This window comes from Cephus cinctus, unplaced genomic scaffold, assembly GCF_000341935.2.
Source record: "Cephus cinctus unplaced genomic scaffold, Ccin1 Ccin1_scaffold0021, whole genome shotgun sequence".
NCBI lineage: Eukaryota > Metazoa > Arthropoda > Insecta > Hymenoptera > Cephidae > Cephus > Cephus cinctus.
The window spans coordinates 13,132-29,811 of record NW_014332769.1 but is presented as its reverse complement, the minus strand read 5'-3'; the positions used below and the strand labels follow the sequence as shown (position 1 = coordinate 29,811).

At 36.7% G+C, this 16,680-nt stretch overlaps 3 protein-coding genes across 4 annotated transcripts; 2 read left to right on the top strand and 1 right to left on the bottom strand.

Moving 5' to 3' along the window:
• The first annotated feature begins 409 nt into the window (after nt 1-409).
• Nucleotides 410-7,865, top strand: LOC107266536 (anillin). Of its 2 annotated transcripts, none has more exons than XM_015737158.2 (19): nt 410-907; nt 1,179-1,305; nt 1,468-1,686; nt 1,940-2,124; nt 2,215-2,457; nt 2,713-3,181; nt 3,270-3,565; nt 3,718-3,799; nt 3,873-4,117; nt 4,194-4,304; nt 4,410-4,606; nt 4,719-4,854; nt 4,929-5,181; nt 5,272-5,436; nt 5,515-5,792; nt 5,857-6,027; nt 6,120-6,342; nt 6,441-6,585; nt 6,650-7,865. In XM_015737158.2, exons 1-19 carry the CDS (start codon nt 890-892, stop codon nt 6,756-6,758), a joined length of 3,672 nt encoding a protein of 1,223 aa, XP_015592644.1. In that variant the 5' UTR covers nt 410-889; the 3' UTR covers nt 6,759-7,865. The 2 variants fall into 2 exon arrangements, with proteins under 2 accessions (XP_015592644.1, XP_015592635.1); XM_015737149.2 differs by having other exon boundaries at nt 2,644-3,181.
• Nucleotides 7,866-9,028: 1,163 nt separating this feature from the next.
• LOC107266266 (flexible cuticle protein 12) lies at nt 9,029-10,753 on the bottom strand. Its single transcript, XM_015736577.2, has 2 exons — nt 10,606-10,753; nt 9,029-10,060 (listed from the first exon to the last, which is right to left on the bottom strand). Exons 1-2 carry the CDS (start codon nt 10,615-10,617, stop codon nt 9,743-9,745), a joined length of 330 nt encoding a protein of 109 aa, XP_015592063.1. The 5' UTR covers nt 10,618-10,753; the 3' UTR covers nt 9,029-9,742.
• Nucleotides 10,754-14,814: 4,061 nt separating this feature from the next.
• Nucleotides 14,815-15,368, top strand: LOC107266271 (larval cuticle protein 65Ag1). The gene is made up of 2 exons (XM_015736587.2): nt 14,815-14,899; nt 15,003-15,368. The coding sequence occupies exons 1-2, from the start codon at nt 14,891-14,893 to the stop codon at nt 15,309-15,311; spliced, it is 318 nt and encodes a 105-aa protein (XP_015592073.1). The 5' UTR covers nt 14,815-14,890; the 3' UTR covers nt 15,312-15,368.
• Nucleotides 15,369-16,680: the final 1,312 nt, after the last annotated feature.

Genomic DNA, 16,680 nt, shown 5'->3' with positions numbered 1-16,680 from the left:
AAACGTTCTGGATTTTCAGCCAATGATATCTTTAGGATTCAAACGGTGGTCCAATATGCGCTTGGAAGTTCAACTGACAAAATATTATCTCTGAAGTTAGTCGAAGTTCTATTTTGCAATGATTACACGATGTTATTTTCCCTAGACGATACGTTAAGACATAACACATGACTTTCAATAAGTGCATTTAACTTTAAAATAATTGTTTTATCTCAATACCATTTATTATGAAACTCACTGTGTATTTATTAAACGTATTTCGCCAAATGTACTATGAAAGTCAGGGTTATATCTGGTGGATTCTTTACTGGGATTGTCGTGCCGACAGCATTTTGTATACTTCAGGATGGTCATGTTATTATTCTTATTGGTCCTGTGACGTCATCAACAAGCATCGCAAACCTCCCCACTACAGGTTTGGCGGCAGCGAGCGTTCCATAGGCATCTATTGTTAAGTGTGCGTACGTTTTACTTTTCTCCATGAAGCGTTGTCTTTGAATTAGCGAATTGCTCTTTGTTCTAAAGGATTATTTATACAAAAGTTTAACACGTGTATTCAGCTAAATTAATTGGCGCTCATAAGTTAGATTATGGCGAGAAATATTGACAGCTCATGGTAAAATCAAAACTGTCAAGTTGATCACTTTTGAGTACTGTTGTGCGCGAGTTTGATTGGGACAATAAAACGGGCATTTAAATCTAAAAAACGGCCGAAACTGCAGTGTTTGTACTACAACTTCATTTTCGTATTAACAAGTTTTTAATTTTTAAATTATTGAAACTTGAAACTTAATCGTTTCAAGGAGTACATGAAATCTTCAAAGAGTGCGGTAAATATATCGGTAGCAGAGTCGTTAAGGTGGAATTGAGACACAAAGCTTATTAGACGATGGACCCTTTCACTCAGGTATGCTCTGGCGTTCAATTAAATAGATATAGGTTTTTCCTAACGATGAACTAATGGACTAATTCCCAATGTATTTTCTTTCGATACCGTATTTCGTTACCGATTCCCTTGTCAAGGCTAATATTTGCCATGGGCAAAAAGTTTTATCCATTCTCGGTTCTTATTGTTGTTTTATTTTGATGCTCTACACCCCACCCTATGAGGTGACTGGCATACACAATAAGTACACTATGGATAGAAAGTATAGTGAGTTTTACCCGCGTTTTTTTAGCGTATGTTGGAACGTGCAAGAGCAAGGCGCGAGAAATTAGATACACAATTATCAAATGCAGGACACGATTTGAAGAAAAGGAGAAGCCCACTGAAGGATGCAAATGCTATTTTAGCACAGGCCCCAGGTATGAATCTTTTGTATTAGATTATTCTTAATTAATATTTTATAGTCCGTTTTACCATAATGGGTGTGCTAATAATTAAAAAAAATAATCTTGATCTGCAGGTTTTTATTTACAAATTTTTTAAAGGTCTATACTAATTTAATTTATATTTTAATCTTTTAGCAATTGAATCGCAGATCACATCAAACTCTCCTGTCAAAGTAGCTTCTCCAATAAAACAATCTTTGGCTAAATCACTACAGAAGTCACCACAAAAGCAACTACAAGAGCAACCTCCTGCAAAAAGTACTGATCAAGAAAATATGGTTAACAAAGAGAATGGAGAAACTCCAGTTTCCAATATCAGGTCAAAGTTACAAAGACTTGGCAACCTGTATTCTGGTAAGTAATACATATACAGTACAAGCTACTGAATAGAGTATCAAACAGAGAACAGCATACACCTTCTTCCATTACTAATATATTGTATGAGTCATATAGACAATACATTCATGATATTAGATTATTTGGGTTTTATCTTTGATTTATTGTATCAATCCATAATATAGTAGTACATTTGGTATATTAGCTTGAAGAGCAGGCAACATTAGAATGATTATTTAATATAAATATAATAATCAAATGTTTCATGCAGAAGATAGTAGTCGCGAGTTGAGTTCGCCCATTCATAGAACTGAAGAGAGATTTGCTGCAGAGGATGAACCAAGCATGCAAACAAATGATTCCAAATCTAGTAAAAGTAGTGCGCGATTAGATCGTTTGGCTGCTCTTGCATCCACCATTAATAATTGGGAAGATGATCTTTCCCATCCGACGTTGGTAAGAAATTTATTGAAATTCTTGTTTTTTTTACTTTTTAGAGAAGCACATTTCAGTTAAGGGCTTTAAAACTGATATTTTCCATTACAGGTCAAGCAGACCGAAAGTAAAGCCATCAAAGTGCAGGCAAAACTTAACGAGCAGGTAAGAAGAGCTGCAGAACCTCAACCAAGTACTAGTGGAAACGGCAAATGGATATCCAATGACCGCACACAATCGAAGGCACATTTCGTTGGTGGTACACGTGCAAGTAATTCAAGTAGTCCTGGACAGAGCAAAGATGCAAGCCTTACAAAGCAACTGAAGTGGGATAAAGCCGTGTTGGAGAATTTGGTAAGAAATCCGTTTACACTTTTTCTGAAACCTTAGAAGAATGAGTAAAGTATCGATTAATAGGACATATGAGTAAAACATTATTTTCTAACTTATTGTAGTCTTATTATAATACCATAGCTATTGGATTCTAGCCCATGAGATATATTCATGAATATCAAATGCTTTGAAAATCATATTTTGCAGGAGGCTCAAGGTTTTACTCGTACTGTCAGCCATTCTCGACTTGTATATGACTATAAGGGTTGTTCCCAGGAAAAGAATCCAAACTCCAACATTGGCAGACATCTTACCAGGGACCAGGTAGTAGAGGAAGAGAAAACACAGTCTCCATCAAGTGCCTCTTCAGGAAAAGATAACGGGATTCGAATCAACACAAAAGCTAAGGACAGCGCACTTGTGTCTAAAACGCCTGAGAAGAAGAACGTTGGAGCAAGCACAACTAACGTTCGAATGCCTACAAGATTTGGCTGCGGCGGGTCGCCAAAGAGCCCAATCCAGTCACCAGGTTCAGTTTTAAGTAAGGCCTCTATGTTCGAGGCAAAGAATATCGAGGTGAAAGCAAAGGATCCCGCAGAAATGACACTTTCTGAAAGGATGGCTCTTTTCGAGCGTAATAAGGGAGAGGCACCTCTAATACCTAAGGCTCCTCTTACAATGTCCGTCCCTTCCAAGAAGCTTATTGAAAAGGAAAAGACTAACTCAAGTCCTGTCCATGGAACAGGTAATTACTGGATGCTTACTAATCGCCACCTGTTAAAACCTACCGAAAATATGAATGTATTCGGACATCTATTTATTGTGAATTTCAGAAACGTGCTCAGCAAATGGTCGTGGTAAGGTAGATTTGTCCAATAAGAAAGTTGTTTCACAACGCGCCATATTCGAGCAAGGCAGTTACACTCAGGAGTTGGAAAATGATATTCTACGTAATACTCATAATGAGCGGCAACGAGAATTGGAAATGTTACGCTCACGTTTCAACAGAAATAAACAAATGGCTCAAGCTGCTGCCGGTTCTTGTATTAGAACGAGTGAGAGTAGCGAAGGAAAACCGAGTTCTCCGAAGAATTCACCGGTTTGTCCTGTAAAACCAACGCCGGCTCTGGTAAATTATGGTTTTATTGTTATTATAATTCATACAAAAAGTGCAATGGCTTTTATTTTGTCATTCACAAAATTGATGAATTCATAGATGCTATTATGATTCATATACGAATTATATAAATGTGGTTTATAAGATTGTTGCAATTTACACAGGATGCAGTGCCTCCGGCTCCGCCACTTCCTCCATCCAAAAATAATACAACTGGCGGCATATCATCGCCGGCTAAAAGACAGGGTATGTTGAGAGATTAAATAATGAATAAATGAGTTAAAAGTTTATAACATTCGCTTTGAATTTATGCATACAGTGACGAATGCAACAAAATCCCAGCAAACTAAAATACAATCTGATATTAAACGCATTCGTGTATCTGATCCGAAACCGGGTAATCTTTATCCTGATCTTTCTAACATTGAGTGTATCACCACGACCACGACAACGGAAACGGAAACGGAAACCGAATATACGGTTGAAGATACGGAACCGGAAACAGCTACATTGGATGAACAGACCGAATCTGATACAGTTACAGAAGCTGAATATTATGTTGACGTAAGCATAAAACCCTTTTTTTCACAATAATTACATATACAGAGTATATGAATTGTACATGTTATAATTATTGTAGAATTGTGACGAGTCGTATGATAGCACGGAAGAGAGCACAGATATTGGAAATACCAGTCTTGGGAGAAGTATTTTACGCGTTGTCGATCAACAAACTGTATCGAATAAAAAGGTATGCATTTTTGTCTAAGAACAAAATAATGCTATTGATATTTACATGAATTTAAAAATAATTTCTAATGCAAATACAAATTAATTCTACATTGCCACATTCAAGAGATCAATCGATCCCGATCCAGACAGCACGACATCTGACATTTCTGTTTTGGATGAAATGGATGAATATTTGGATGAATGTTTAGCATTGCAAGATGCTAATGGTCATGAGGGTCTAGAAGGACCAACTCCCCCAAAACTAAATCGAGGTGGAAAAAGTCCATCGGCCGTATCCAATAGTTTTAAGTACAGTCAAGGGTATGTGGAATAATTTAATACTCAAGTATGTTTCTTATTATGTTCAATAATACTTTGGACATAGTATAATTAACAGATTTGCTAATATTGCATTTATTTATTTTTATTGCAGGTCATCTTATCGTTCACCAATCAAGGTAGTTTTATCTGCAAAATCTCCACGTAAAGGAGAATCGTACGTCGTGGAAGGAGATAATTGTGTACCTTTGATGCATAGCGTTAGTTTTTATAGACGGCAACAATCTCAGGTTAGACAGTAATTATAGCACTCTGTTCTATAATTCTCAGAATGTAATCATTTTAGTGGTGATAATTATTCCAGACATCAAGAACGCCAGTGCGTACGGTATCTCGAACGATTGAAGAACCACAGTCCTCTACGAGCTCCACCGGTTCTAACGCGGATGAAGAAGCCATCCTGGTACAGGAGAAGATGAAGCAGCTGCTGGAGGAAGTGTGCAAGCAGCAAACAATAATTGGTCAAGCCAGTCAAGCACTTAATTTGTGCAGTGCAACTGTTGAATTTAGCGGTTCTCAAGAGCAAGTTGAGGGAGAAAGATTGTTACTTCTAGCCAGTAATTATTATTTTTAATATGCTCATATATGCCAATATCTAAAATATTCATTTACTTTTATATATATATTTCATGTTGTGCGTAAACTAGCTCACAGAAGACAGGCTGCTTTGAACGAGGTGCAAAGGCTCAAAGTTGAAGGAACGTTGAGACCAGTGGTGCCAGGTTCGCCGGAAGTGCAGGAAAGTGGATCACTTACTGTGTCCGCGATCACTCTTCCGTTGAAAAGAGATTATTTCCGCACTGTAGATGCTGGTAAGAAGTTTGCCTAGAATTGATCTTATAAATATCCACATTTAATTCAGTGCTTGCATTAATATTATTCAATTTCAGATACGTGTCTTCATCACGTATGTCTTATACGGCATTTGGAGAATATTGTAGCTACTCCAGTAGTTATGGCTGAACCTGGTGACTCATGCATTCGGTTTCCTTCTACTTTAAAGCTTCAAGATCTTTACAGTGACTTCAAAATCACTATTGAAATATACTCTTTGGAGACTAGAGCTGAAGTTTTACCTCATGAGATTAAATACCATATTCATAATAATGGTAGCAACAGTGCAAGTGGAGGTAGTGGTACTAGTAATCACGGAATGGGCAGTAAGAAGGTAGGTGTTTTATTAAACTTTATTTAAATATGAAATGAAATCACTTGACAATGATAACTTACAGGGTGGAATAAAGACTCCAAAAAAATTCCTTAAACAAGAAAGTCGTTTAGTGATGACAGCAGTTCAAAGTCCTGCAGGACCCTCGGCTGTTCGTTCGCCTGCATTTTCTCTTGCTGGATATGCTGTTTTTAGTTTACGCGAAGTACAACGGCAACACTTTACCTTGAATAAGGTATTTGTTTATTCTCACTTATATTTAGCATTTAGAGATTTAAATATAACCGTCTACTTACATATAAAAGTTTAAAAATTGTTTTACAATAGGTACCTCGTTCGTCGCCGTTAGAAGGCAGACTTCAAATGCATGTATCATGCGAGTTGTCTGTTTCTGTGGAACACAGAGGCTTCCTTACCATGTTCGAAGATGTTTCTGGATTTGGCGCATGGCATCGGCGATGGTGTTTGCTGAAAGGTGCAAACATCTCCTACTGGAAGTATCCTGACGACGAGAGAAGAAAGACTCCTATTGGAAGTATTGATTTGCAAGGTACGATTGCTGATTGTTAATACATTATATATTCAGGAACTTTTGATATTTATTAGAGAAAGACAATACTAATATTTCACGTGATTGATTTTTGATAGGTATTACTACTACGAATGTCGGGATGGTATCACGTGATATTTGTGCACGTCCCAATACATTCTTATTGGAAAGTGTTCGACCAGCTCAGCCCGGCGATGTCGATAGCCTTATAACGATTCGAAATGGACCGCGAACTACTATCAGGTTAGTACCATTAAAGGATGAATTTGCATAAAGATTGTAAACATCTTTAATCGTATTATTTCAGGCATTTGTTATCAGCGGATACAAAGGAAGATCGGTTGGAATGGTGTTCAAAGCTTAATAAGACATTAAATCTGATTCGCGCTTGGGGTGGAACATCGGCATTGTCGTAATTAAATCTTTATCCTTGGAAAAGCATATTAGTCTTAATTAACCACATTAGCCATACTGTGTAATTAAATGAAACCTAGAGTGTGGAGCATTATGCAAACTATATTTGTTAGAAGGTTTACGTATAGGGGGAAATGAGAGGATGAAATTAATGGCGGCGTCCGTATATAATATGCAAAATCAATTATAATGTACGTAATAAGACATTTTGATGATCGATCTTTAAGAATTGCATTACTAATAATTATCCGTTGATGATGTCACTACATAATTTTTTTTTTTACCATAATGTGACTTACGTAACTCGTTTGTGTTGGAAACTCAACATGCTGAGTATACAGATAAGTACGGTACGGTATAGTTACAATAACCTACGTCATATTAATATTGTATATTCTAGATTCATTTGGTAACGGGTAATTATAATTGAATCCAAACACGAAGGGTAGTCTCTGTTATTTGGCAAAATTAAAAAAAATACGTCACAAATTTTCGTAATATTACGTAGCTTTTTCAGCACGATAAATTGTGTTTAATCGTGTTTTCGTATAGAGATTAATTAGTGTTATCTTCAAACTATTTTCGCATATGCGTAATAGCTAACGCTATAGAGTTAATGTTTTCTACGTGCAACATTTTTTTTTTACCGATTTAACGTATAAGAATATTTTTCATTTTTTGAAAAATTTCTATAACGTTATTCGTACAAACGATACGTAGCAATTATTAATTAATTTGATACATTAATATATTGTCGGGTGAAATATCCATGTTTCATCCATTTATTGTACATAGAAGAACAAAACTATAGGATAAGAATTGATTTGATTTCTTTATTGAACACATAACACTTATGTATATCACTCTTAATTTTATATAATCGTATATACACAGATACATATATATATAATATACACCATTGTTTAACTTCTTTACATACGTATTAATGTCAAACTTCAATATTTTTTATCCAATTATACTGATTAACTTTCATATGTTCTAGCAAATATTTATACAATCATTCACAGTGACTTTAATGTATTGGTATTTCAAGTATTTCATTACAAGCCACATAACTGTAAAACTTTCAATAAAATCTACATAACAAATTAGCCTATTTCATTTATTACGCAAAAAACATATAACTCGTATGTGTACAACCAAGGATGCTTTAACATTATTAAAAGATATTAGAAGAAAGGTCACTCAAACCCACACAATACTGGGATGTTAGAAATACGTCATAGCAGACGTCGTCAATCGCTACTACTGATATACGATAGACCACGGTCTTCGCTAGACATCCGTAATCCGCAAACGTCATCTTCCAGACGTCATTCAGAACTATTTTAGGCTCACTTACGGATGTCTTTCTGTCTGTCTTTTACAAATCCTACCTGTCATTTACAGGATGTATAATATCTATTTGACAATTTGGTTTACATGAATAGGATATTCTTATATGGTAGATGACCATGTACAGACATACGCATTGACTGTTGCATTTCTCGAAGGCAACGTAACTTGTGAAATGACACAACAATGAAAGTTAGACGTGCTAGAAATCATGCGTTCGCTGACAGGTTAACACAAATTCAATGAATGTATGCACTTTTGAAAATTGTATAAAATAAGATAAAGCAAAGAACCTATTGACGATTACACGCGTGTAAAGTTCCCAAAAGGTATTGTAGTTAATAACTATCAAACATATAATAATAATGAATGGTAAACATAATGGACAACATAAATGCCGACATTCTAAAGGTGTCACACTGCCTCGTGTTTAAGAGCATTTGCATAAGATGTCTACCGGATGTTTACGTATAGCATTTTTCAACCGGACGTCAGTAGGACATTGCACACATAATTCAAATGTCGCTCGGATGTTTTGTTTTGTGTGGGAAACGAAACTGATTTCGCGATTACCTCATATCTGTTTTCCGTTTCAATTCTTTCTGGTTTCCAAACTTCAGTCTTGCTATTGGTTGTGTATGATTTACTAATATGCAAAATGAATCATCAGTATGCAGGAGTATTCTTAGAAATTGAAACATATCTCGTCGAAGGATTTAGAAGAGGAAATGTCATGAGAATGTTAATTGATTAGTTGTAGATATCGCAAAGACGTTCAATGCACGTAGATTGCAGATGAACGATAGTTCAGAAAACCAAAGGTAATATTACACGAAAGATAACACGTACAAGCCGCGTGCTTATTAGATTTGTATGATAAAGAGATTGGAAATTGATTAATGGATGATTAAGACGATTCAGTGTATACATGTTTATTCGCACCATATATTTAATACATAATATATACCATCGTTCATAAATATAGATCCAGCGGCGCCCCAATAACGCTACCGGTGTTTTCATAGAGATATAAAATTATAATTAGCAAAAATCATAAGAGGCAGAACTAATGTGGCTTGTAAATATTACATCTTCATAATTTCCTCTATATTTTAAGTTTGAGTACATAGGCCATAGGCTATTTATGGTATTTGGCCTCGATCAAATATGCACGCGTACATTTTTTTAACTGTATTAACTAAGATTCTACTTGACAAGGAAATAGTTGATCATAAAAGACTGACAAAATCTGTACAGAGCAAGCAAGATGGTGGAAATTGAAGTCAGGCGACCTTCTGTCTCGATAAAAGCAGTACAGAAAAAGGAAACTAAGGAAAAGGAAAGGTTGAATGAAAAGGATGAGGAATAAAAGTTAGGATATTACAAGAGATATTTAGGGTAATCCATGGAGTTTGAAGGATTGTAACTTCCTTTTGTCGTAAAGTTAAAATCCACAAAGAAGGTTGGAGCGTGTGATGACTGCAAAAGGAGTACATACATTACTCGCAGAGATAACCGACGAGTTGATATAAGGATGCATAGAGCTCGCGCATGCGCACTTTCATTTAAGAGGGTGCGCATGCACCAGTGCGCATCCGCTACAGAAAGCTATATGTTATTAGTTCTGTATTCAAATCTTTCCACCTTGGATATGTTCAGCAACAGGTTGGAAACCGTTTTCATCCGCAGTGTAAGTTACCCGATAAGTCTTGCCATCGGGACCTACGAAACTGAAACTGCCCGTTACAACGATGCTTTCATTTTCGGTTCCCTCATTCTTCAATTCAGCCGTTTCTTCTCTTTGCTGACCATCACTCTGCTCGTAGCTGAAATGATATCCGCTGATGCCAATATTATTCTGCTCTTCTTGCTTTGTAATGGTGATATCGTTGGGATTGCCCTGAGGTGCAGCCAAGGAAATAGCCAGTAGCGTGGCGAACGTTAAAATCTGCAAGACAAACAAAGGAAATTCGATTCAAGGCAATGTATTCATTTTTATCGATAATCCTGCTATTTTTTCACAAAGATTCATTATTAATGACACGTAAATTTGAAAGACACGCGCGGTTTCTGTAAAAATGTCTTTAATGATATTTTAATAAGGTGCTCACGCACGCACGAATATACACTTGTCAAAGATTTTCACATCTTCAAGGATTCTAGGACACAATGTTACGTATTTGTATTTCTATAGTCAGTTTGCAATAAAAATATGACGTGTCTCTTTTATGTCTACAGCCATAAGAAGATGGCCCCTCGAAGAGATTTTCGTATGGAAGTTCTATATGCAATATGTATGTATAATATTTATCTTCTACGCCTCGTATATGCGTGCGGTGGGTGCTTGCATATATATGTATATACACACATATATATGCCGACGTATAGAAATATCACAGATCGTCTTCACTTTCACTACGTTGCGTAATAAGTTTTGGAGGCTAGCTCCATCGTGTCTCGGTCATGTATGTCCACCTATGTTGGTAGACCCACCGTAATTTTCATGATGTAAGATGTGGTCAAATGTTTGACAATTGAGACGGATCCTTAGAATGGTCCTTTAACGATGCAATCCCTTGTGCTGCAGATTTATCCAGTGATCGGCCTTTATATACTGGTGCGTCCCCACCGCGATGATTATTCAGAAGTTAAGCTTCCGACTTAGAAGTCTTAGGATAGGTAGTAAATGCATCGCAGCATCCAAGATGCAGCAGTGGTTGACGATGACCCCGGGGCTCATTCCTGTTTATCAAGTTTATTTTTCTGTGTTTTCTGTAAGGTTATGCGATTGATTTTTTCCTCACGTTTATTCTGGTGGTCACACCTTTCTGGAAAGCACTTTTACCTTCATATGAAATATTTCTGCTGGTCTACTCAAAAATTATTAGCCATACCAGTCGCCACAGTAGAAAGTCTTTCAATATCCCAATAGATGTTTTTATGGGTGTGGTAATGGTGCCATTTGCAATTTAAAATTCTCTTTTCTCAAAATTTTAAGATGGCTCATACTCTTCGACCTCTGCTTGGGATGGGATGATATTCCATGATAGTTTTACCAATTTATTTTCTCCTAGGGATGTAATTTCCTTCTATACGGAAGGGAATCATTCTGGACAATTCGTATCAGTCAGGCGGTGACAAACGGTGTTACATAGCGTTTACGTATCTCGTTTAAAATAGAATCTAACTTTTCGTACCTATTTGTTTAACGCTTATGAAATAGAAAGTGACCGTTAAACATCTGGTTCACGTTAATTAAGTTCACAGTAAGAATAAATCGTCACTTTCGAATGAAAGCAAAAGGGTAGCAGCTTTGGAATACAGAATAAGGGTGTCCTGGCATACCCCTCACAGGCTTCTGAAATCAAATTCTTCGTTACAGATAAGAACAGAGGTTGCCTATGCTGTAAACAAAATTCACTTTGACATTTCTTTTCAAGTCTTTGCATTGCAAGATATCAGGCGTTTCTCAAAAAAAAAAAAATCCTAGTTCGCCTTGCAGACGTGAATAAAAATGTGAAAGTAAACGTTTCGGCTGAGAATTTCAGGTGCAATATCACCCTGTTCGATTATTTTTTTTTAATGCCAAGAGATATCCTGTCCTTGGTCGACGTGTGTGACATTTAGTTTTCTCGTTTTGATAGGATTGAAGAAAGTTGATGATGTAACGGAAGATGACCTTGCCATTTGAAGATGTGCTGGGACGCCTCCGGCTACCGTATTCGCTGCACGACTCCTGCGTATTCGCCTAGTTGGGCATCTTGTTACACGACTATCTCAAAGTCCATCTCCACCACGTCTCATATTTCTTCTCTTAGGGTAAACTGGTAAGTTTCTTTCTACATATATTGATAATTTTTTCTCTGTCTCTTTCTGGTTATCTCGACGCTCTTCTTTTTTCATTTCCATTTCCTGCGCATAAATTAATGTCACGAATCCACTAAGCCCAGCAACAGGTTTTCCATGAGATTTAATTTGAATTAGGTAATTCTGTTTCATGAATTAACGCAAAATCATTATTACTTTTGTTGCCAATGCTGCTGCAAACACTGACCGCGTGTGTCTGCGGAGAGAATGCCATTCAGCGGACAAATGTCAGTGCGCTCTTCTGGCAGGTTGCGTATTTCAGCGTTAATATAGTAAAGTGTCATGGTAACTTGCATACTTACTAAGAGAACACAATCAGTAAAATCTATGGAATAGACATTACATGATGTAATTAAATATATGCCGGAATTTGAGATACTAGCGGATTCTAAAATTGGGACAGATTTTTTTTTATTTCAAGCTTTAATATATGTATTGGCCTTCGTTGTTTCTGGCAGTGATTTAAGATACAATATATGTATAATATAATATGATGGGGAATGACGGTAGACCTTCAAAAATGATGCCTTTCCTTTTGATGGTCACCTGTATTCAATTCTTTTTTTTCTGCTAAATGCAGTATGACTTTTTTATTGGTATGTCACTAATTTTTTTCAGAATGACGAACCTTCTTTTTAGAGGATATAGACGTCATTGTATCTCTTTGTGCGGAAGCAGGGACAGGATGTCCTAATAGCGTAGGTCGATCGAGAAGAACGAATTAAAATAAGAAATGAGAAATAATGGGAGGAGATATTATTTTTGTATATAAGATGAAAATGACACAAAGTTTTTTTTTTATCGATTGTGCCGTTGAATTTGCCTTTACATTTGCATATTTATTTTAAGAAAATACAGCCACTGACGGTAGTTGTACCGCCTAAACTTTCACTCATCCGCTACACTCAAACTTCCGATATTCTTCAAGAGGGCATATATGGTATTTTCTAATTTCGTAAAATCTCATAATTCTTCGTGTCTCCGCCTATGCGCTTTCGTCTTCGCATTCGCGATAATCTCTTTTGAACATGTTCTGTGAACTCGGTCACTTAGCATATACTCACTTATTGTAATAAAATTGACCGACTTGGGACATGTGCATGAATTTTGTTATATAATATATGCAAGGCTATTCAGTGATGAATCTTTCTTAAAAAAAAACTTTTTTCCTTTTTTGCAAGTATCGAGTCAGAGCATGCATTATAGAAATGCATAAGCGGACTTATGATAATTTCCATAGACAAATATTGTAGTAGTTTTTAAGTTTTCTCTTTCGCAGCTGGTTGACGGATTCTTTAGATCTGCATATATATGTAGATATTCATCTGGTCATACAGGACTAGTGCAACTGCAGTTGGCTTTTGTATAAAAATCGGATGGTAAATATAACCTCTAGTTACTGTAATAATCCTAAATATCCCTATATAGGGAATTTTATATAGAAATAATTTCATGCCACGACATTTCTCCAGACAATGTGGTATCAATTTCGCAATGTATCAATCGCTGTTACTATGGTAGAAACTGGTAGCGGATCCATTGTGGTATCGAAAGGGCAGGGTTGGTACCAACCACCAATAATCATAGAATCTTGTAAGCAACATCTGCCGACCTGCGTTTGCATCTTACGTGTCATCCCTGCTTCGAGGATGCGACTAACCATTTACGTGTAGCATTGGTGGTGGCGACGGTAGGTGGCATTTAGCGAATCGTGTCATCGTGCGCCGCGACGGTGGTTACGCAAGGAGCCCTCTTCGCCGAGGACGGCCTCGTACGTTCCACCGACACACTCTTGTGAAATTCCTATCATACGAGTTCCTCTTCAACATTCTCGTACCTCTGTCTCATAACTTTATAAGTACTTCATAGCTTGGACGAATGATGTTTCTATCATTTAGTTGAATTTAGACAACCTTTTTTTCTTTTTCGTGATTTTAAAATTATACTGCTGTAAGAGCTGCAGCCCTTATTATAATATAATGCAGTATGATTTACTACTTTTTTGGTATAACGATTAATTTTAGATTGGATAGTTATTCATACGTAACTCCTTGATATTTACTTATTGTTTACTAGAAAATGTATGTAAAGTCAAATGATGATTTCCTGATAGGAATTGCATCGTCAGAACGGCAGATGTCTACGTGGAGTATATCAGAGTAGTTACACGTAAGATGGTCTTAAAAGTGAATGACGAATACGTCATGATGAATAATGATTTTGATTGTCTATATGTTGTAATAGCGCATAATAATTTTGCGATCGCAAATAGAGAGTCGATAAAAGTGATTTTTTACATTTATTGCTTATATCGCTTATATTGCTGGTATCTCTTTTAAATAATATTGTCGTGGACTCTTGTCCGTTATTAACATAACACTTGACTTACATAATCGGTACTTCCTTCTCGATACTAGCGCATCCTCATGGCTAAGGATTTATCGTAATGAGTGTACAAATGTGAATATCGCAGACGTAATGTCTCACAATGACAGACAAACACAAAGAGAAACTTTTGGCAATTCCTAAAAGCTTAAAATCAATAAATATTCTTTCGAGAAGTCCTTTCTTATTACAAAATACATTTAGACAAAAAAATTTCAAAATTCAAAAACCATTATAAACACACAAAATAGGACAATGATTTTCTGATAAATTGTAAAAAGAAATCCAACTTTAAATGTATAAAGTGAAAAGTAACGCTTAAGAGGTCCTACGACTTCATCAAAAGAAAGCTTGAAAACGATATAGGTATCTCGTTAGAATTTTGGGCGCAGAGAAAAGGAGAGAGAGAGAGAGGGGGGGGGCTCCTGCCAAATCTTGGGGACTATATAATCTCGCACGCTTATCGGTAAAAGCAGTCTATAATTCGAGAGAACTCAGGCTGACGTTCAGTAATCGCACCTTCAAAATGAAGACGGTACGTCGAACAAAATATAAAAATATCCAGTGAAAGAGTCTTGAAGCGATCTGGAATTAACGTGTGTGTCAGTTAACTTTATTGGATTATGCATTTCTCGTAGATCATTGCTTTCGTCGCCCTCGTGGTCGTAGCCTTCGCAGCCCCTCAAGGTCAATCGGATGTTGTCGTAGTAAACGAAGATCCTTTGGATAACATCGGCATCGATGGCTACAAATATGGCTACGAACTTTCTAACGGAGAGTCGAAGCAGGAATCAGCACAGGTGAAGAACGTCGGCACCGAGAACGAAGCCATCCAGGTCACCGGCAGCTTCTCCTGGATCGACCCAGTTACCGGCCAGAAATTTCAGGTTGACTACGTCGCTGATGAAAATGGATTCCAGCCTCAAGGAGCACATATTCCAGTCTAAACTCTTGCTTTTCTGCAAACCTTTATTTATGACGAATACACCATTTTTTTAATTGAAGAACTTTTCGTTATTCTACCTGATTCAAATATTTTGAAACTTCTTTAAAGGAATGCGGCCAATCTATTATCGCAAAGGTACGAGAGTTTGCTAATTGACACTTCATCACGTTCAAATGTATGACGAACGCCGGAGAAGTAGATTGGCTTGAGTATCTTTGTCATTTCGTTTGATCAATAGCATCCAGCTGTAAGCGTTACAGTTGTCACCCATGAACTGTCCTTATTCGTTATTTTTAGTTAAGTTTTTTTAAAATATTATTTATCTAATCTCATTCTCAAAAAAGATATTTCACTTTTTTTTGGACAATATTTTGGGACTCGACGTTTGCTGAGAGGTAAGTGAATGCAATTGATCGGATTTAGTAAGTGTTTGTTTAATTGAATTCAGTAGTACTGATCAGGACTAATCGTAAGTCACATACATATGCTAATAGACATCTAATAATAAACCATTCACTTTGCGTTCGACGAGAAAGGATTTCGTTTCAGTGGACTCCCATTCCTACATAAATTATTACCTCAATGTGTAAATTCCTGCCAGGCATAGAGATCGTGTTTGAACTCTGAACTTAGAGGCGCACCGTAATTCCTGGTAGCATGTTCGTCGCGAGAAGAGAATGGATGTGGTATAGAACGGTTGTTGCGAAATGAGTCATCCCACCTGCAAAATCAAAATACGGGAGGAATATTTATCTTAAAAAATTGTTATTTGATTTCGTACAAATATTCGGACCTACAATGATTACGTCATACAACACATTATATGAATTTGGAATCTTTCGAATAGGTTTCGTAGACGGATTTTGACAGGGAGTATTTTGTTTATTGTTTACATGAATAATATAATTGATAAGAAGATAGACAGATTTCGTAGACAACGAGATGTGTTGCAGAATAGAAATGATATACATATATCTATCGTAATGTCATTTTTGGAAAATATTCGTGACAAATTCCCGATCCTCTCTTTCACCGTTACTGGTTCGATCGGCGCTTCTACACGTCGGTGCATTTAGTCTTAATTAGAGCGGACTCCCAAAATTTTTGGTTGTTCTGTCTATTGTTCTTTGGCTTTTGATTTCTCCTTCTGGCTTTTTTTTCTTTTCTCACATACCCTACCACCTACCCATATAGCTGTCGAGGAACGGACAGTTTTGGAGCAATTTTGGAAAATTTCTGAGGAACATTTGGAGATTTCTGGAAATTAATGAATTTTGAGCTATTGGGATGACGTCGTCAGTGGACCACGCAGCACCAGGAATGGGGCTTCCGCACCCAAACCGCTGGCCGCCCATTTCGCGGAGGGGGGG

Coding starts and splice junctions, on each gene's coding strand:
- LOC107266536 (XM_015737149.2), top strand. Junction 3,800..3,872: donor ATCGCCGGCTAAAAGACAGG/GTATGTTGAGAG, acceptor TTATGCATACAG/TGACGAATGCAACAAAATCC. Junction 4,118..4,193: donor AAGCTGAATATTATGTTGAC/GTAAGCATAAAA, acceptor TAATTATTGTAG/AATTGTGACGAGTCGTATGA.